General features: G+C 37.3%; 1 protein-coding gene across 2 annotated transcripts in view; it reads right to left on the reverse strand.

Moving 5' to 3' along the window:
- LOC128164012 (mucin-5AC-like) overlaps window positions 1–21,369 on the reverse strand; it is a 70,903-nt gene that overhangs the window by 47,397 nt on the left and 2,137 nt on the right. For both annotated transcript variants that reach the window (XM_052827721.1, XM_052827720.1), the window contains exons 2-29: window positions 20,886–20,908; window positions 20,552–20,599; window positions 18,155–18,227; window positions 17,925–18,046; window positions 17,481–17,576; window positions 16,859–17,047; window positions 16,442–16,456; window positions 15,988–16,195; window positions 15,586–15,757; window positions 15,182–15,359; window positions 14,497–14,606; window positions 13,663–13,825; window positions 13,009–13,246; window positions 12,253–12,598; window positions 11,803–12,109; window positions 11,248–11,418; window positions 10,622–10,868; window positions 9,998–10,306; window positions 9,005–9,252; window positions 8,520–8,704; window positions 7,815–8,080; window positions 7,383–7,513; window positions 5,977–6,283; window positions 3,857–3,975; window positions 3,246–3,584; window positions 2,148–2,963; window positions 1,289–1,930; window positions 315–814 (exon numbers count right to left, since the gene is read on the reverse strand). In XM_052827721.1, the coding sequence (XP_052683681.1) occupies window positions 315–814; window positions 1,289–1,930; window positions 2,148–2,963; window positions 3,246–3,584; window positions 3,857–3,975; window positions 5,977–6,283; window positions 7,383–7,513; window positions 7,815–8,080; window positions 8,520–8,704; window positions 9,005–9,252; window positions 9,998–10,306; window positions 10,622–10,868; window positions 11,248–11,418; window positions 11,803–12,109; window positions 12,253–12,598; window positions 13,009–13,246; window positions 13,663–13,825; window positions 14,497–14,606; window positions 15,182–15,359; window positions 15,586–15,757; window positions 15,988–16,195; window positions 16,442–16,456; window positions 16,859–17,047; window positions 17,481–17,576; window positions 17,925–18,046; window positions 18,155–18,227; window positions 20,552–20,599; window positions 20,886–20,908 (6,568 nt within the window). The remainder of the gene's footprint in view (window positions 1–314; window positions 815–1,288; window positions 1,931–2,147; window positions 2,964–3,245; window positions 3,585–3,856; window positions 3,976–5,976; window positions 6,284–7,382; window positions 7,514–7,814; window positions 8,081–8,519; window positions 8,705–9,004; window positions 9,253–9,997; window positions 10,307–10,621; window positions 10,869–11,247; window positions 11,419–11,802; window positions 12,110–12,252; window positions 12,599–13,008; window positions 13,247–13,662; window positions 13,826–14,496; window positions 14,607–15,181; window positions 15,360–15,585; window positions 15,758–15,987; window positions 16,196–16,441; window positions 16,457–16,858; window positions 17,048–17,480; window positions 17,577–17,924; window positions 18,047–18,154; window positions 18,228–20,551; window positions 20,600–20,885; window positions 20,909–21,369) is intronic.

Here is a 21,369-nt window from a genome sequence, read left to right on the forward strand (position 1 = left end):
CCACTTTGATTGGATTTCATGAGGCACCTTCTCTAACAAATTTACTTGTACATAATCAAACAATTTTTACTTCCGAAACAATTAAAAAAAAATGCCCCCCCCCCCCCCCTTTACCAAAAAAAAAAAGTTTTGTGTAGAATTTGGTACTATCTAATATGAGCAACCACAAATTAAAATGATTCCAAAAGCAAGTATTCACCGTAACATGAAAGTAGAAAGTGGGTTACTTAATTGTAAATTGTACCATATTTTTCGAATGAAGTTATGGAAAATTGTGACTTATTGAATCTATAAAGTGTGTCACATGATCCTACCTCTGTGCATTTAACAGCAACAATGTCATCTTCGTGGCAGAAGGAGAACTTGGTGCGGAGTTTAGACAGGGTCTCCTCATCCCCCGCCCCTGAGGTGGGCGAGTCTGCATTCATAGGGAAGGTCCAGCCCTGGTTGCACACAATTTTCCCTGGTTCCGGGGTGGATCCAGACGCTTGTGGAGTGGTGGTGGGCGTAACTTGAGAGTACGGTTTTGGAACCATGATGGGGTTTCCGGATTTGTCGGTGACTGGTTGGCCGTACACATCTGTTTTTGGTACTAGCACCGGGTTGTGAAAAGCATCGGTTTCCGGTTGTGGAGTTGGGTGGCTGCCATTTGAAGGAACTGGAACCAGGAAAGTGCTTCCTTGGTTGTCTGTGATAGGCAAGTGATTGTAGGCGTCTGTCAGAGGTCTCAGAAGGGGGAATCCAAAAGCATCCGTTTTAGGAACTGCGATTGGAATTCCAAAAATGTCCGTCTGTGGAACTGGTGGGTTGGAACCTATAATCAAAAACAAGGGAAATTGCAGGTATTCATATTTCAGTCATTGGGCACATTTCAAAACAAGATCAATGTCAATTATAATACATATATTAGCATTACCAAACACATATCAATGAATTGAAAGAAATCTTTCATTCAACCTCTATTCATATTAGTATATCCACTTATTTTCGCGATTATCTAATTTTCGTTCTTTTCGTGATCTCTTTTACATTACAAATATTCAATAAGCAGAAATTACATCTGGTATTGTTTGTTATAAGGAACTATTTAAAATCGCTGAAATTGACTCACAATTTTTTTTAAAATTACACATTTTCCCCATTTTTGCAAATTTTGTGATGCACAAAAATAATAGATATATTTATACGATATGCTCTGACAAATAAAACAATCATGAGGAAAAAAGGACTTTAAGCCACAGTATTTCCAGACTAAATGTCTCATCTGTGCTTTTGCTCCATAACTTACAGTCACAGTAGAATTGGACCTGATAGTCCTCGCAGGTTTCGCCCGGTTTGGGGGTACACTTCAGTCCGTTGGTGGTACAGATCACATTCTCTCCCTTACTCTTGTAGTCCAGACCAGTAGCTGCCACGGAGCACCGCACAGCGATGACGTTATTACAGGTGTCTGGGTATCCGAGAATACTTCTGGGTACTTCCACATCTGTTGGAAAATCTGAAGATGGATGGACGTTGTTGATCCAATCCGTCCAGCCCGGTTCACAGCGAGGAGACACGGTGGGTCCGACAGTCGACTGGCATCCGTCTGTACAGTACACTCGCACCTCATAGTCACGGCAACCCTCCACAGAATTCTGGTATAGATCTTCACAGATGAGGCCATGGTTGATGTCACAGGTGACCGCCAGATCCCCGGTTTTGTCGAACGTCTGTCCAGTCTTTGCGTCGCGGCATTCGATCTGGGATGGGAATTCGCAGAAGTCGTAGTGCATGCGTAGCTGACTGAGGGTCTCTGTCTCACGGACGTCCCCTGGCATCCTGCGGTGGCTGTTCATCCACTGTGTCCACTCACAGGATGGGATAGGGGGGTGGGGCTCTCCAGGCTCAGGGGCCTTGGTTACCTGGTCAACTGGTTTTGTTGGGGTTTCTGCAAAGAAAAAAATGAGGAAAATTGAGATCCATTCTCATATCAGTGTTAAACAGCTTGTACCAAAACAAACAATTCTTATACTAGACAATGAAAAGATAAAATTTCACATTAAAACTGCATTAAAAAAAAAAATTAAGTTTGTTCTAAATACCATATATTATCATTATGATATTTATTTCTCAACATTTTTCTTAAACTCAAGACTGTTTTCTACCTCCACAATCGCAGTAGACCGAAACCTCGTAATCTTCACATTCCCCGTCGGCCTGTTTTCTGTTCATACACAGCAGTCCCTTCTTGACATTGCAGATGACGTCAACATCTCCGGTCCGTGTGTACGGGTACTTGTCATTCACAGACTGACACTTAATGGAGGAAGGCTCGGCACAGAAGCTGTATTTCTGTCTGAGTGCACTCAAACTCTCGATGTCTCCTCCCCCGAAAATCTCACTGGCCACACTCTTGTTCTTCGGGTTGTCCACATTCATGAAGGGGGACCATCCCTGAACACACTTATAAGGCTGAGGGATCAGGGTGTTGTTTGAATAATGAGGCTGACCAAAGGCATCTGTGACCTGAGGATTCAACAGGGGTATTCCAAACTCATCGGTTTTGGGAGACAGGATGGGGTTTCCAAATTTGTCTGTGGGTGGTTCAACAGTTGGAACTCCTTGAGTCACATACTCCGGGACCATTGTTGTTCGGCCAGATGCATCCGTTACTGGATTTCCGTTCGAATCTGTTTTCGGAACTAAAATGGGATTCTTGAATTCATCAGTTTTTGGATACATGATGTATGGTCTGCCAAACATATCGGTCGGTGGGGATGGGGTGGGTCTTGTTTGGGTGATGTACTGTGGTACCAAGGACACCGTCTCTCCAAAGTCATCCGTCACTGGTTTGTGGAACTGGTCCGTCAATGGAGCCAAAATAGGTTGACCGAAATCGTCAGTGATTGGGATTTTTCCGGTGAAGAAGGCAGTGGTTGGTTGGGTGCTTGCGGGAGACTTTGTTGTTACTGTGGATAAATCTGAAGAGGAAACCAAAATAGTAGTATTGTTCAGCTTACACACTAGATGGATATAATTGGCCTTCAAAACCATACATATCTAAGCTTGTACATTAAAAAAAAAAAAACCCAGTGTCTCTTAGTAACATTTGATTGGATTTGATGACAAAAATTTATGCATGTCTAAAAATTTCTGCACACAAACGGCAAGATTTGAATTCAAACAAATTTCTGAAAAATTGATTGTGATTTGCTTAAAATCTTCAGTTTTCAACAGCTAAAGATGTACAGGTCAATACTTACGACAGTTGCATTCAAAGCGGATCTCATAATTTGGACATTCAGTTCCGTTTTTACTCGTGCATTGTAAGCCCTCCTCTAAGTCGCAGAGATAATCAGCCCAGACCGGCGCTGTTGTCTTGGTTTGCTGGTTTGCCACCCTGCACTCTATAGCAGTCTGCTGACTGTCATGGCAGAATGAATACATCCTTCTCAAACTTTCGGATGTTTCCCGATCATTAGGGTCGCTTGTGGAAGGAGAGTTGCCACTCATCCACTGAGTCCATCCATCAACACACCTCACTTTGTGGTGAGGCTTCGTGGATCCATCATGACCGAAATGGCTGGTAAATGTCGGAATTCCTGAAAGCAAAGAATTCCATCATCAATCACTAATCAGATGACCTCCTCCTAGATATGTGCAACTAATATAAGTATCAATGTAGTGTAAGCCTTATATCTAAAAATGGATGTGTTTATCATGTTACAACATAAGCAGTACGAAGAGAGAGAGAGAGAGAGAGAGAGAGAGAGAGAGAGAAATTTCAAAACATTATTATTCCTTACCGAAAATGTTGAAATAATGGATAATGGTGTCAATTTTTTTAATTTATGTAGTGTTAATACATTCAAACCTTGAGGGTAGGTGTTGGGAGCCAGGGTTTTGTAGGTCACAGGTGGGAATCGGGTCACCGGTGGAGTGGTACTCTGACAAACACTGTTCCTCATGACATCTCCATCTGGACCACAGGTACTGTAACAGTTATGTAATCATTACATGTAATGTAATAGCTATGTAATCACAACATGTATTATAACAGTGATTTATTTTAGTCATGTAATCACTACAGGTGTTAGAACAGTTAATCAGTTCATTACAAGTGCTGTGACTCATGTAATACACTGCTGTAACAATTACATGTATGTAATCATTACAGGTATTGTAAATAAAGTCATTTATTAAATACAGGTGATGTAACAGTTATGTTACCATTGCACGTATTGTGACAATCAGGCTTGGGGCGAATTACATTGTAAAGTAATGCATTACATTACCATTACTTTATGAATTTGGGCATTAAATTACCATTACCATTACTTGATTTTCTTGAAGTAATGCATTACATTATCATTACATGAGTAAAGTAATGCATTACCATTACCATTACTTTGTTTTAAAAAGTAAAGCTAATAAAGAGTTTTTGCAAATGTTTCAAATATAAAACACTCTTTAAAATATCTACAGGTTCATGTTCAATCAGTATCAGGTTCAAATTCAATGACTATACAAGAGTTATTCTTTATTTGCTCAATATATAATCATCTTGTGGCATTATGAACAACATATTACATAAGTAAAATGATATTTATAGACATTTGGCATGATACAATATAGGATACGAAATAGAGACACAGAATTACATGCATAACAAAAAACAATTTATGGAATAATGTTGCGGTATCAAAAGCTAAATAGAGATATTTCCCCAGATTAAACAAATCTTTACAATTTTGAACACTTAATTGTATAAATTCATAAACAGATGGTTTTTTCCAGCTATATATCTTAAGATACGGTATTTTAATCATATTTCTTTCTTCTGAGGACACTTTAAGACAAAAGATTGCTGTTGCACTTTATGATCGAAGTTTTAAAGGGTTCGTCTTTTAACTGCATCCTGTTAGTTTGAAAATCTTCCAAGCTATACTAAATAAATGTTTTACAGGAGCAGTCGAAGCTTGGACTGAAAAGTACTGTTTGACGATCTCTTTCTTAGGATATATTAAGTGCAATAATAGAAAAAATACATGAATCTTGTATTTTCTATCAGTCCAAACTAATGTACAATGTATTTGATATACGAGAGAGAGAGAGAGAGAGAGAGAGAGAGAGAGAGAGAGAGAGAGAGAGCGAATAAGTAAGCAAAAATATTTTCAAACGGGTTATAATACTGGAAGTGATATTGATTTTCATCATGGATGGACAGTGCATTCATTTTTCTTTTAAAGGTGCATGTCTGTCTCCTATTCTATTGGGACATAGTAAAGGGAAGGGGATTGGGGTGTTTGGCACTTCTTATAACAATAGATTGTTTTGATACTTTGATTATCCTGGGGGGCATAGTGTGTTGTTGACACATTTCTTATTCAGACTAATTAGAGTAAATTGTTTAAACGATTAAAACTCTTAATATCAACACTCTTGAAAATGTTATGAAATTGTGCTGATATATTTAATAATATTAACAATTCAAAAATAAATCTTTAAAAATCTTTAAAACATTTTTATCTCAATAATTATTTCTTTCTTCTTTAAAAATAAATTTAATCAAATTCTATTTCAACTATTCATTTATTCATTACATTTTTTAAAGTGAACATGCATAAATAAGCATAATAATGCAAAGTAATGCCATGTAATGCCAGCATTACACTAGATTTTGGAAAGTAATGAATTACATTACCATTACTTGTAATGCTAATTTTGTGGCATTACACATTACTAGCATTACTTTGAAAACATGTTATGCATTGCAATGCATAACCATTACATTTAGCATTACCCCAAGCCTGGTGACAATCATGAAATACAATACACTGTCAGGTGCTAAAACAGATATGTACTGGTGTTGTAAGAAGGAGCTGTTAACATACATGTATCCATAATTCTCTGAAGTTCTTCTCTTAATAGTTTTAATTTTTTTTCTTCAGACCCATGAGTCTGAGATCAAGATGTTTGACTGTATACACCTACCAGACTTCACAGTCTTGTCTACACACATCCGGGTCTTTAATCTGCTCATACAGGCGATACTGTCGGCCATTAACCATGCAGGCAGGGGTGTTACAGAATGGCTCAGGGATACACTTCATGGGGGAGGAGTCTTTGTCATAGACCATCCCCGTGGAGCAGGGCTTGATGTCGCACCCCTCCACACAGCTCTCCTCCTTGCAGCCCGAGTCCTTTGTGATCTGATCGTAGGTCAAGTAGTTCTTGCACGTCTTTTTAGGGCAGGCCGAGATACAGGGGTTGTAGGTGGCGCATTCCTCGCACTGGATGGCTAAAAATAAAACTCAGGGTGAGAGAGGTTTAAGCTTACTTTCAAAATATACTACGATACATGGAAAACTTTTTTTTCTTTTGAGTCTAAGGTTCATATATTTTATCTAATATCATGAACAAGATTTTGATAACTTTGATCTTGAATTGCTTTAAATCACATTACCGGTACATTACTCAATGTCATGGACATAAAATTCAGAAAGGACTATATATGATATGGGCCTAAAATGCAATTATTAAGAGGTTTTTTTCGTCGCGGAGTAATTTTCGCTCACGTTTGTAAATGGTTTTACCCGTTTTAAAGGACTATATATGATAAGGGCCTAAAATGGCCCCCTAAAATGAACATCATCACTTTACTGTAATTCTTTGATTTTTAGAACAGATATATATGAGTTGTGATTACATAATATTCATTTTGATTCCAGTGCCCACAATTTAGAAATATGACATCGTAAAGACAACCTTTTCCCGCCATTTTTGCATTTTTATCATAAAACAGCTTGTTTTCAAGCAGTTTTTCTTTCAGAAAACATAGAGCGCATGCTTGAACAAAAGAAATATTTTAATCAGAGATGTATCTAGCCAAGATTAATAAGTGACAAAAAAAATTAATCTTGTTCAAGCATGCGCTCTATGTTTCCCTTTCGTAAAAAGATAAGAAAAATGTCAATTTTTGACTGATTTTGATTGAATTCTAAAAATAGCGTCACTTCTGACGTCATATACTGCCAGTGAGTGCAAATAAATCAAATAAATATATGAAAAATATGTCTTATATCAACTCTTCCAAGAAATAAGTTAAATTTTTTATTGTACCCGAAACACTTAAAAAATGGCGAATTATGGGGGCCAAATTTAACTCATATCATATATAGTTCTTTGCAAACTGAAATCCGCACTATCTTGTTGGAAGTCAATTTTCTCCAGATATCATAAGCACTAAATATAATCATGTATAATTTGTTTACAGTAAAAAACACACAATTTTGAAGTCAAATATCATGGACATGCAGAGAGAAAGTCTCTGCAGCTTATAGATAGAGTCTTCCAAATCAAAAACTGCCACTAGACCAAACAGTACGGCCACAACTTACGACATAGGGTAGGAGTTCTCCACTTAATGGGGACGCCCTGAGCGGCACACTCATGAGCGAAGGCGGCAATAGCGGTACAGAGACACTCACAGTCTCCTCCAGAGTCACAGGCGCACGCATCAAACATACATCTGTAACACACACAAATGTAATACATGTAATCACAAATGGAACACACACATTAAATGTAACAATACAAATGTAATAGACACAAAACTTTAATACACTCAAAAATTTAATATGCATACATGTGATAAATATAAATGAAATACACACATCTGCAATACACACAAATGATATAATCATAAATGTAATAAACATAAATGTAATACACACAAAAATGTAACAATCACAACTGATAGACAAAGAAGCTAACGATGAATTGACCTGCTGGGAATCAGACAAATCCTCTGAGAGGGCACCAGTTTTTACCTGGCCTGGTAGGCGAGGTAGTCGGGCATCACGCTGTGACAGGGCTGAAACAGTGAGCTGCTGATAATGCTACACTTGCTCTTGGCCCATTGCTGCCTCTCAGGATTCTGCTTACACGTGTCAGTCACTATCTTGGAGGGGTTACAGAAGTCCGGGTTCTCCTGCCAACCATCTGCAAAGGTCGTGACATTGACAGCTTGGAGGCCACCCTGGGTCACGAGGTCGTTTCCTTGGTCTCCGTCAAAGTTACCACAGAGACCTTCCACCTGGTGAGGATATCAAAGATTAGCAATCAATCTAATGACATCTTAATGTGCATGCAAGTTCTTATTTCATATCAAGTTAACGACATTAAGTGAAAACAGATAATATGCACCAACTTTATTCACATGCAAAAAAAAAATCACCCTAGTTTGCAAGAATCTCTTAATGCTGCAAAATTTTTTATTTTTTGGTCTTAATTTGTTTAGATTCAACAAAGACTTTTTATAAAAAAAAAAACAAAATTGTTGCCACAAATCTATGTATCCTGAGTCAATCACAATATGAAGTCATTATGAATTCAAGTTGGTTTACATTACGAGTACCTTTAAATTAAGATCATTACTGAGGTCTAAAGTCAGATGAAGGGTAAGGTTTGGTTTCTGGTTGTAGAGAAAAGTTAAGGAGGGTGTCAGAGAGTGGGTAAGGGTAGGAGGGTCTTACCTTTCCTCTGTGCTGTGTGCCCAATTTGAGGTACACTCGGGTCCCCTTGTCCCATGTAAGGGTGATTCCCGTGGGGGTCTTGATAACAAAGAAGCTCCCGGTGTCCTGTATAGAGAATGGGGTGTCCGAGTCTACCTGCGGGGATTTCCCACGTATCAGGGTCAACTGGAAGAAGCTGGATGTCCCTATAAAATGGAGAATGGCATTGTAAGGAAATAGTTAGGAATGGCATGGTTTGGAATAATGCTAGGGCATAATCATAAAATTTATGAAGGACTTTGATTTCAATAGCCTATGTATTAGAGAACCTTAAACACTTTCACAGTCGAAAGCTTTCATCACCTTGCTAAAACTAACTGTAAACATCATATGCAATAGATTGGTAGTAACATGAGGGAAGAGGCACTTCTTGAAATCAACAGAAAAATCATTCCCAATGAATTTGACTATGCAGGGAGAAAGATAACATTTTGCAGAAATCATACCTGGTTCTCCAATGTTGAAGTGGATGGATTTGGTGCAGGCCACCCCTGTACTTCCGCAGGGCATATTCTCCGTCGTGATGACAAACTTGTTGGGATTATCGCTGGTGGACTGGGCCAGAATGTAGGTACAGGTGCCCTGGAATTCATAGTGCTTGCCGTCAAAGGTGGTGTAATGGCTGTCGCCAAACGCACTGCAGACCGCGGGGCACTCCTTGTGGGTACACACCCAGTTCTGACCGCTGCAGGTGCTACAAGTACACAAGTATATGAACATGTATTCAAGTTAACCTGGCAAACAAATTTTTACATCCTCATTTTGATATCAAATTTTTTATCAACAGGTTCTATGAGTACTTGACTATTGCTTGGTCACAACGATCATCAATTCAATTTTTCTCGGTACATTACTTGGTATATAATGTACCGGTAAATAAAGTTTGATGATTATTTTCATAACAAGACAGCTTTCTTGGTATTTTGGTCGGTCTGGACTGTCAGCATCCCTGTGTATTTTTAAGCGGTAATATATTGGTGTCCAAAATCAATCTTCATTTTGTAGATCAAATTTTTGTTCTCAATAAAAGAACAAAAGCATGTAACTTGGGAGACCAGCTTAATGTTTCTTTTAATGTAAAATATCAAGTTTAGCTGATTCATTTGATGGTTATATAATTAAAAATTCAACTATATCAAATATCATCTCAGTGCAATTATTTTTAAACTTTATTAGTTGATTAGGCATGGAGCAATGACAACGAATGGAACAAGACACTTTTGATCTTTAAAGTTTGGTGTTTGGCCATAAACAAATCAAATTTAAACCATAATTTCTAAACCCCTTTTTACAATATGTAAGCATTCTCCACTTTTACTGTTCATGAACATAGATGATTCTCCCTATTCATTCCTTCCCAAACCCCCCTACCCACCACAGATGATTCTCCCCATCCATTCCTTCCCCCAACCCCCCTACTCACCACACACCCAACTCACCATTCGTTACACTCCTGATAGTACTTTTCCCCCTCCTTGTACGGCTTGCCGCCATGGTAACACGGACACTCCAGTCTTGGCACGCAGTCTTTCCCGTTCCATATGTATCCGGCCTTACAGACACACCCAGGGACACAGTCGTCACCGGTGGCCGGCAGACAGGTTGGGGGCGCTCCCATGTTCTCACAGGTGAGCGGACACAAAGAGGTGCAGTTGGTGAAGATCTCCGTCTCCTTGCAGATGTTGGGAACTTCCACTTTGGTTGTGTTGGTGATCTTGGTACAATTCCAAACAGCATTCTCACAAGTACTGTAAATAAATGAAGAAGTTTTGGTTTAAAGGATGACTTCCACACTTGTACTTTTCCAAACAGTATTCTCATAAGTACTGTTAATAGAAACAAGTTAGTTTTAGTTAAAAGCATGTCCTCCCACATGCATACAATTTGGTACTATATTCTTGGATTTCTGAAAATGAGAGATTGCCAATCTACTAACTATAAGTCTACAATGCGCATTCTCCATTTTTGGAATTCAGTAGACAAGAAAGAGTTAACCTACCAGACCTACCAGATCTACAAATTTCCAGTTTTGGAATTCAAACAAAGGGGGGGAATCAACTTACCAGATCTTGTCCTCCATTTTGGTTTGTACCCCGGGAGCATACTGCTGGTTACCGAACTCACAGGGGCACTGGCTGATGGGGATACAGTCTCCGTTGTCATTCAGGGCCTGACCCTGGGGGCAGGAGCAGCCCTCAGCACATCGGGTCAGGTCTTGGGTACAGACCGGGTTGTTAGAGATGATGTGGCAGGTACGCACGCACTCATTGGGACAGTTCTGGTACACCTGACCTCCCTTACATGGCAACTCTAGAGGGGAAAGGTTAAAGTTTATTCAAACTATTCTAGGGAGGTAAAAGGTCAAAGTTTATTCAAACTATGCTAGGGAGGTGAAAGGTCAAAGTTTATTCAAACTATGTTCTGGAGATAAAAGGCCTTAACCAGTTTAATGTGTACAATCATGAATAGGGAATATCTGGTACATGTATTACATGTTACATGTAACAACTTAGAGTAAAATAAACTTTAAAACATATTTCCCAATATGCAGCCTTTACATGCAGTTACCAAAAATGAAAAAGTAAACAAATTCATAGACAAGGTCTACAGTTGCACCTTAATGTAGCCCCCAAACATTTTATTAAAGGGCCTTTGATTTCAGGTTAAAGGTTGCATAGAATAAACTTACGACACTCTGTAATGTTGGACCGCCATTGTAGGCTGATGCCTTGGGCGGCACAGTCCTTGGCATACTGGGAAAGCATAGGACAGAGACAGTCCTTGAGGTTATCAGTGCAGGCACACATGTCAAACATACAGTTGTCATATATGTCGGTATAGTCCACTAATGTATGGCACGCTGTCAACAGAATCAGAAATTTAAACAGTAATTATTATTTAATATAATTATGTAATGAGATGAAGAGAGAAATGGAGAAAGATAGCAAAAGAAATAGATAAAGTGAGAGAAAATCAAATGAAAATGGCAATTAACGACAACAAAAAATGAGATACAAGTACATGTAGGAAGAGAAATTGAGAAAAACAAAGAAAACAAGGAAGAGAGGAAATTTGAGAGAAAAATTGAGAAAGAGAAACATAGCAAGTAAGAGAAATGGAGAAAGCATGAAAAAATGAAATAGGAAAATAGAGAAAGAGAGAGAAAGCATAAAAGATAGAGAGAAAAATGTTTCTATATGTCTGCAATGCATGAATGAACATAGGACTACAGGTGATGACTCACGCTTGAAGACGTCTCCTTTCAGATAAGCGCAGTACTTCTTGGCTTGTTCCTGGCCCTTAGGATTGTTGTCGCATGGATTGGTGAAATTCTCCGGTTCGTCACGACAGGTCTTCTGAAGTTTCCAGTGGTTTCCGAAAAGGTTGGTGTTTGGTTCGATGGTTCCCTGTGGCGTCAGGTATTCATTCGTCCGGTCGTGATCCCAAGTACCACACATACCCTTGGTGTGGTTAAAGTAGGTCGTTGGCATAGTGATGTAGGCTCTTGTTCTTCCATCCCATAGGATTTCGGCACCATTTCCGAGGACAGCCTACATACAACAGAAATAGTATTTCATTTGCAAACTTTCTTTATAAAGGAAAAGAGGGCAGTAAGTTTTGCAAACAATGAGATAAAATATTCATTCAAATCACCAATTGGAGAATAAAACCCTTTTTGCTAAAGCGTCTTTACCTTCATAAACAACGAGGACACCATGAAGATTTGAATTCCGTTTTGCTTGTACGGCAGTCGTGTGATGTCGTTCCCGTCAATCGTCAACACGTGGTTGTGGTCCATCGTGACGAAATGGTTATTGTAGTTGAAGCTGATGGACTTTGTACAAGAGGCGTGGCCGTGACCACAGGCGATGTTGTTGGCAATGATGTCAAACTCGGGGTCCTGGACCATGTAGTAGCTACAGATGCCCATGAAGTTGTATCGCACCCCATCAAAGGTCAAGTAGTGGGGATCTCCAGTAGCAGCACATGTTCCAGCGCAACGCTTGGTGGTGCACTCCCATTTGGCAGATTTACATGTACTGGAATATCATCATGTTTATATAATTATTTACATTTGCAATTGCAAATACGTTTCCTTATATGAACCTATAGAACCTATAGAATAGCGAAAACATTCATTTCTGTATGAACTTTTTCATGATTATTGGATTATTGTAAGCATAAAATCTCTGTAATTTTAACAATTGTGAAAGGTTTGTCTTTTTGAAACGTATATATAAGTAATAAACAGCATTATGTTAAAAAGTTCACCAGGATATGAACTTGGTTGGTATTTGATCAAACTAACTGCTATAAAAATAATGGTACAAGGTTTCAAAACAGGCACATAGAAATGCAAGAGTTTTTATCCCAGACTTGAAGTCAAGAAAATCTCCAATACACAACATCTCAAAATTTTAATTTATCTCAGTATCCAGTTGAAACTCACCATTTGTTGCATTCTTTGGGTACGACGGACCCGGCTGGTAGCATCTTGTCTCCATGGAGACATGGACACTGCTCAGGGTACACACAACGCCCCTCGTTAAGGACCATACCTTGGGGACAGAAACACCCATCAAAGCAGGTGGTCTCCTTACACCCCGCCACATTGGAGCCGGAGCCACATTTCAATTGACAGTTGCCGCATTCTTTATGAATCAGATTGTTCGGACAAGCTGGTGCAGCTAAAAAGAGAAATTTACATACAGTATGAAAATGTGCCTGTAGTAAGAGAATGTCTAAATGTCTCCACTGTTGATTTGGAGACTTTCTTATTTTTTATCACTGATATTTCTATATTATTTGCGATAATTAATTTCATATCTTTATGGTATGTATCAGTGTACGTGTATAGAAATCATTGTCAGGTGAAACCTGTAAATAACATTTATTCATGGTCAAAAGCATAGTAGATATTTTGTGATACATAAATGCATTAAGTCTAGCATACAGCTCTTGGGAAGGCTCTCCCATGGTTTTCATTTCTACTATCACATCTTAATAATCAACTTGGAATAGATAATTTATGCGCAGAGAATAGACTAGCGTCAACTGGAATTGGCTCGTGAAGATACCAATGTTTCCAGCATAGTTAACTTACGACATATCTGGTCCGACCTCCAACTAAGGTCACGGAGTGTTGGGGACGCATCCATACAGGCGCGGGCGTAAGCCTCGAAACTCTTACAGCCACATGTAACAGCATCACCTCCACTGCAGCAGTCTAGCTTACAAGCCTCCAGGTATGGCGTCGGGTCAACTTTCTGATGACGGAAATATTGAGATAAAATTACACAGTAACTACTTAGTAAAGGATTTAAACTTTTTGATGACAATTTTATATTTATATGAAGTTTTCTTCTATACCTATCCTTATTTTTGTTTTTTCCATATACTAAAGTTCAAATGCAAAGAGACCTTGTAATAAATAAACTTGAATCAAAAATCAAACACTAGAGCAGGAAGCTATTGTCAAGATCAATTTTCTCCACATTTTGCTTTGACTGTTTACTTAAGTTTAAAGTTAATGATGCAAAATTAACACTCCATATCCTATCTCAATAGTTTTTAAGGTCTCCTTACCATAGGGTGGAACCAATGTATCTTTTGCCCTTATTAAATCAGTAATGATAATGATGTGGTTTTTTGAACTCTTATTTCTCCTTACAAAACAAGATACTGAAAACCAAGTTTCATTTGCGTGCATAAAAATTATCCGATGTTTGCAAGATTCTTGTTGTTGCAATTATTTCTCATCACGAACAAGTCCTTCTGTATGGTTATATCATAACAATCTTTGTCTAGATAAGGCTTGGTCGCAAACATTAGTCGTTGCGAATCAGTTTATCGGAAGTAATTGCGAAATCAAGTTGTTGCGAATAAAAATTGGTTTCAAATACTACTGATGAAATATGAATTATACATATGTACTTACGGAATTACACGGCTGGAAACTCCCACTGGTCAGATGGCTGCACACACTCTGTGCTTGTGTGCTGCCTGCGGCTGTGCACGTTTTCTGTGCGCTGTCTGGACAAGAGCCAGCTGATGAAAAAAATAAAAATCACAATTGTTGTAATGTATTCAAATGATATTTTTAAGTCTTCAGATTTGTTCAGATATTCCAACTTTGAGCAACAAAATGAAACTACATGCAGTACATGCTACACAAAAATCAATCTAACATACTATAATGATCATCAAGAAATAAGTCATAAAATTAATGTTTCATTTCTGAAGTGTTCTATTTCTGTTATAAAATTATCCTTCATGATAAATAGAATTTCCTACACTGTAAGGTTAAATTCATGCATATAAGCCAAATAAATTTGACCAGCTATTTTTTAAAATTTAATCTCAATCGCAATTTTACAAAAAGAGTACATGTTTATTAATGGAAAAGTGGGACTGAGATAAAAAGTTATCTTTTGAAAATGTGATGACCCATTGGTCTGTTATTCAAAGGAATTCAATTAAACATTTCAATGAAAATACGAAATTTTTTGTGAAAAAGTGAGACTATGATCAAAAGTGAGCTTTTTAAAATTGGATGGCCCCAGTGTCTGTCATTTGCAGGAATTTACGGCTAGTCGTTGTCAATGCTGAAATACTGTACTCACCTCCTTCCTTCCATGAATTGCCGAAAGTTGCAATGTTAGCGTTGGTGACTGTTGCACCCTGGGAAGTTTTGAAATCATTGGTTTTATCCCCGTCGTTCAGACCACAGAGTCCGCACATCTTTCCCTTCAGATCCGCATTAATGGAAACAAAGACAGACTCGCGCCCGTCCCATCGCACCTACAACAAAAATAACATTACCATACTACTAATGAGAATTCAGAGGTCTGGGTGATTGTGGCCAATTTTAGACTATGTTAATCTCCTTCAGAAGAAAAACTATGTACATGAATAAAGATACAGCAAACCATTCAGAACATGGATTTTTTCTTAAATAAATTATAGTTTCTTGCTAAAAAAAAATTCATATCTTTAAAAATATGGTTTTAATTAATTTTTTCTTCACCTTGAATCCGAGTGTGGCATGAGTAAGCAGGGTGTAATGGCCGACTTTGACGATCTCCACTTGATTCTGACTGGCCGGAACCGATAGTTCCGCCCCATCAAACAAAACCTTTGCACCAGATGCCTCAGCACGGAACTGCACTTTGTGAGAGCCGAAATAAATGTCTACGCTTCTGTGAGTTTAAAAGAAAAGTCATGCTCATATATTTACTATTGTTCATAAAATGAATAATGTTCCGAATTTGTTTTGAAAATTTGAAGAGTCGGTTTGTAGATTTAGTAAAGGTATACGGGCAGGAGTGATTTTTTTTATTAATTGAAAAAAAAAACATGCCACTGTTTAAACACAGATAAGCTGAGCATTTTATTTTAAAAAACAAATCTTCAATTTTTGGGGTGTTACCTATGACACGGAGCCGCCTGAGTACAACTATGGTCGTTGATCACGTTAACATGGAAGGAATCGCCGGTACAGTCTTTAGCTAACACATATTCACACTGTCCCTGAAAGGCGTACACTGTGCCATCAAAGGTTCGGTAATGATCCTGGCCCCAGGCCACACACATCGCGTCCCTCACAAAGGAAGGTACTGGCTGAGTGGGGGGGCTCACTGCTCAGAGAAGGGAGGAAATATATAGGTATTACTTATATTTAGACCATAAATTATCGGGTAAAAGTCATTTTCTATGTTATAAGTTACTTTAATTAAAAAAATTAGGTATTTTGGATACTTCTTCAATTGACTGATATGTAATGAAGATTTTTACATTTAGATTTATAACGTACATTCCATTCCTTCTGAAATCTACTTTGATATGATGATTAAAGAACATTGTAATGAAAGAAAAACAATTACCTGTTGATTGGCTAGCTGTGAAAAAAGAAAAAACATTGAGAGATTATAAAACTTACAACCACACAAAAACATAATACATTTAATCTTGGAACTGGTGGGAAAAGGGCAGAAATTTCTTATGTAGTAGTAATCAATACATGTATCTATCACCCATAAAATTAAAGTTCACGTAAACAATTAAACCTGTTTATACATAATCTTTAAAGAAACTTTTAAAGTTAATTTTCCATGAAACCATGCTCAGCTGTGTATCAACAGTACTATTTATTAAATTATCAAAAATGCCACGGACTTAGGAACTACATGCAATCAAATTCATATGAGTATATCATGTATATGCAAAACCTATCTTTGTAGGTTTATTCTTAACCTGAAATTTCACTTTATGTGTACTTAGGTACAGGTGAGAAGTTTTACCTGGAATACACCTGGGGAAGGAAGGCTGGGGGCTCCAGGTCCCGTCCCTGCATACATACTCGGAGGGGGGTGAGTACTCAAACTTGAACCCGCTCTGACAAGAAATTGAACACTGCATCGTGGTGGGTGTACTCTGGCAGGTGGCCACTCCGTTGCTGGGGTCAGCTGGTTTGATACACTTCCCATCAGCTACAAACAACACAGGAAAATCATGTCAGAGCTGATACAGAACACAAGAAAGTATTGTACATGTATCATTTAATGACAATATTTAATCACACGGTGCATAACTTCAGCGATTCAAATTTATACATATCTAGTACATTCAAGTTTGTTTTGCCTTAAAAATTAATTGAATCATATAAAGCTTCCTTTCACTAACTGACTATCCATAGGTGTTCCATTTTTACCTTTATTTTCATGCAACTCTCTTAAAGAATTTAACCCCTTAACGGTTTTGAGCATTAAATTTTCCCTTTCACATTTGTTTCAGTTAGATATAAACTTTGTTGTCTATCTCTGATTCAATAATAACACTTAGCAAATCTTCCTTTTTACATCAAGCAAAATAATTCTCAGTGGTGATCTAAATAATAAGACGGCTTTGCGATCGAGTACTTACGACTTTCACAAAACGTCCCCCTCCAGCCCGGAGCACAGGAGCAGACATTGGGCTGAACACAGGTCCCTCCATTTTGACAGGCTGGGCTACAGGTGGCTGAAATCATAACAAATGAAAGCAAGGTCATAAATAATATATATACACACAATGTTCATTTTATAGACTGTTCCCATGTTACTGAAAAAAGATGAATTCATGCATACACTCATTTGTGCAACTTCTGAATCATTTATTTCATTACAATTACCTAGTACTGTATATACTTGTTACTTTTATTGTATCATATATAACTATCTTAAGTTCTGCTAAAAGAAATTAAATCACCATATATATCTTCAGGGTTGTTGGAGCAATTTTTGGACTAATCAGCACTGATTCGATCAGCAGTCAACATTTGAAACCCCTGATTTATCTACGAAGGGTCTGTTTTTAAAATTTACTTACGTATACATTTTGGAAAAGCCGGGCCATCAAAAAACTGCCCTGTCATTGGGTCACAGTCTTTTTGTATGGTGGTGTCGCCATTATCAAATTCATAGCCAGAGTTACACTGGGCCGTACACCGACTGAAAAAAAAGTACATATCACACATGGATACTTTGTAGCCAGAGTAAACATATACATTATGTGACAATCATGCTTGTGCAAAAATCCTGTACATATATAGTACTCACTAAAATATAGTAGAATCTCCGCAGTTTATTTGTCCATCTGTCGGAGCGGCTAATGGTTTACAAGCACCTGAGGCTGAAGAAAAAACAGAAACCAATATTTATACAATATCTATTAAATGACTGTATAGCATTTAAATATATAATTATCACTGGTCAACTTGCCCATCTAGAAATCGTATTTATCAGGTTGGGACCAATTGCCAAAATGGAGAATAATAGCCCGTTTGGTATGTAGTATTCCAAATGGGATACAAACCTATTTAAAATGCATGCAAAAATATAATTTCCTTTTGGTTAAATATGGTAAATCAATTGATCCGCATTAGAGAAAATGAAATATACAACAAATGTAACCCAAATGTTAAGGAACTTCACTGCTTGATCCCTCAGTACAGCTGCAGAATATTAAAAAATCTTACAAACTGATTATAAAAGTCCATCATGTGAAACCTGTGAGAGGCTACTCTTCATCATTGCACGAGATTGCCAAATAGTTTACTCCGTTTTCGATTTCAGAGTCCGCCCAAACTGTTCATCGCAGTATTAAGCTGTTGAGAGAGAGAGAGAGAGAGAGAGAGAGAGAGAGAGAGAGAGAGAGAACTGCTCAGCGACAATAAATTGACAGGAATTATATTTTCCCGCCATTTTTAAACCGGATGCTGGAGTAGCAATGTACACGATTAGATCGTACCATAAACGATTCGGGCATCAATTTCCGTATTTCTTTCTATTCACTTTATCTTTAATAGATTATTTCATATATTATCAAGTTAAATTGTTCGTTCAGTTATCCGTTGATCTAAATCATCTGATTTTTTTTTTCAGAATAGATGAACGACATCAGGGACACCCGCTACCAATTTAAAATAAACAAAAAACGCCAAGCATCGATGATATAATTTTGATCATATAGCGCACGGGTACATGTGATAAGAAGATTTCATTACCTCTAAAATAAACTTAACCTTTAGAGATAAAAATACATCGATAAAATCTTAAATCACGCATTTTGTAAAACTGTGAATTCAATTTTGCCGGTGATCTAAAAAATCTAGGACAAAAAGATATTTTTTGAACTACATTCAAGTGCATTGAATGTCAGAAAGCACTGTGTTGTGATGTTATTGATATCATACGTCTAGATAGTAAATGAGCTCTTGTAAAAGGTCGTATTGCGATATCTGAAACGGGATTTTGGTCTGTCGTTCTAAGCAAATAATGATTCATCCATGTTCCTATTTTATAAGGCAATTTATTTTCGCCGAACAATAACGGGTCCATTCTTGAATCTCCCGACTATAAGGCTGCGATTAGACGGTCTCTGAGGGGTATTGAAAATGTTTATGGAGACACGGCAAACAGTGTTTAGACGGTGGAATATGGAACAATCGATACCAAGTGATTTATCTCAGGGTCCTCTAAACTTAGGGTCTAGGCGAAGAAACAAATATAACACCTGATAAGGTGATACTAAATACCCAATACACAGTCCCACAATCCACTGTGCACTCTACCCTCACCCCTGACCTGAATATGATTTTAAAGTACTTTTTTTTTTTTTTTTAGCTTTTTTTGGAGTGAAATAATTAAAACTGAAAATAAACGGTTACTCATGTATATATGTTATGTACATGTAACTTATAGCGAAAAAGAATTATATATTTATGATTTATCGGTATAAGAGGACGCAATGACACGGTTTTTCATGCAGCGATGATTGCAAGGTTCCAATAAAGCAAAAACTCATATATTTTTTTCATCTTTAAATCCTATACTTTGGAAATACCGCAAAAAAAAAAAGAACGCCGCACAAGTAGTTCCTTTCTAGTAAAGAGATTTTATGATTTATTTTTTGAGACAAAAACATTGGTCATTTACTTCATTACTGTTTAAATGTTTTCCAAACTTCTTGGCACATGATTTACATAGAATAAAAAGGATATGTTCAAAGTAAGTAGATTTTAGACCCTATAACTTTAATCCACTCGGTTTTTGTTTTTAATTGCTGTTTCTTTGTGTGTGTGTGTGGGGGGGGGGGGGTGTTGCAATACAATCTTTCGTTCAACAATTTTAAACATATTCTAATAAATGGGGACATTTGGCAAAAGGGCCAACTATAGCTGCTAGAGGCCGGAGGCGTGTCTTACATTTTTCAGAGGCGGGTTTTAAAATAACTACCTACGCTATTCATTCAAGGGTGCATTTTGCCGAAGTAATAAGATGCTTTTTTTTATTTTTGCGTTTGAAATGTAAATCCTATAAGTGGATAAATTGTCCAAAAGACGAAAATATCATCGACCTCGTGGAATGCATTTGTATCATTTACTAGTAATAGACCGGAAGTCAGAGTAAAAACTTCCTGTTTCCAGTAATTGGACCGGTATTAAAATTGCTTACTTCCGGGTCCAAATGGATTCGATCCTCCTCCTCCGAAGCCACCATCAACTATAAAAATAAAGAAGATCTAAAGTATAACCGTGCACGTATGACATTGTACAAGCTATCAAAAGTTCAGTCTCGCTGATAAATGTGTCATGTTATTAATTTTGAATTAACTGGGTGGGTGTAAATACAAAATTTTTGTTATGTTGTAAATTTTGTATTTACACTCACCCAGTAAATTCAAAATTTACAAAATGACAAATTCAAAATTTACAACATGACAAATGTATGAATAATAAAATTAAAAAATCGTAACTTGATTTAAATTTGTTATGATAAAAATACTTACACTGTCTCTTGTGTCGTCCTGCCCTGTAATAAGAAATATACAAGAAAATAGTTAAAGGAATTATAATACTATGCTATAGTTTTTAGGAACAAAGTACGATAAGAGATATGTTTTAAAAAATGATTTAGAATGGAAATTTAAATGAAAGCGGTTGTAGACCAAAAAAATCAGCTATATATGCACAATCGTGTATATGTTTAAAGTTTAGAAATGTGTCTGTTCTCTCTTTCATTGAAAATGTGTGTTTGATAATATGACTTTCTTTAAAGAAATATTTATAAGTCCATAATCTAACACGATAATTAGAATGTTTATGTAAATGCTCGCGGTTTCATCGGACTTTTCTTTATACGTCATTATTTATCAGATAGTTCCTTTTTTTCCAGATCCATTATTACGGGAGTTCTAGAGACCAATTAATAGATCTTTCTTTGACATTCTAAACACGTATTCTGTTCATGTAATGGAGACTGGACGTAAATTC

This window comes from Crassostrea angulata, chromosome 9 (assembly GCF_025612915.1).
Source record: "Crassostrea angulata isolate pt1a10 chromosome 9, ASM2561291v2, whole genome shotgun sequence".
NCBI classification, from domain to species: Eukaryota; Metazoa; Mollusca; class Bivalvia; order Ostreida; family Ostreidae; genus Magallana; species Magallana angulata.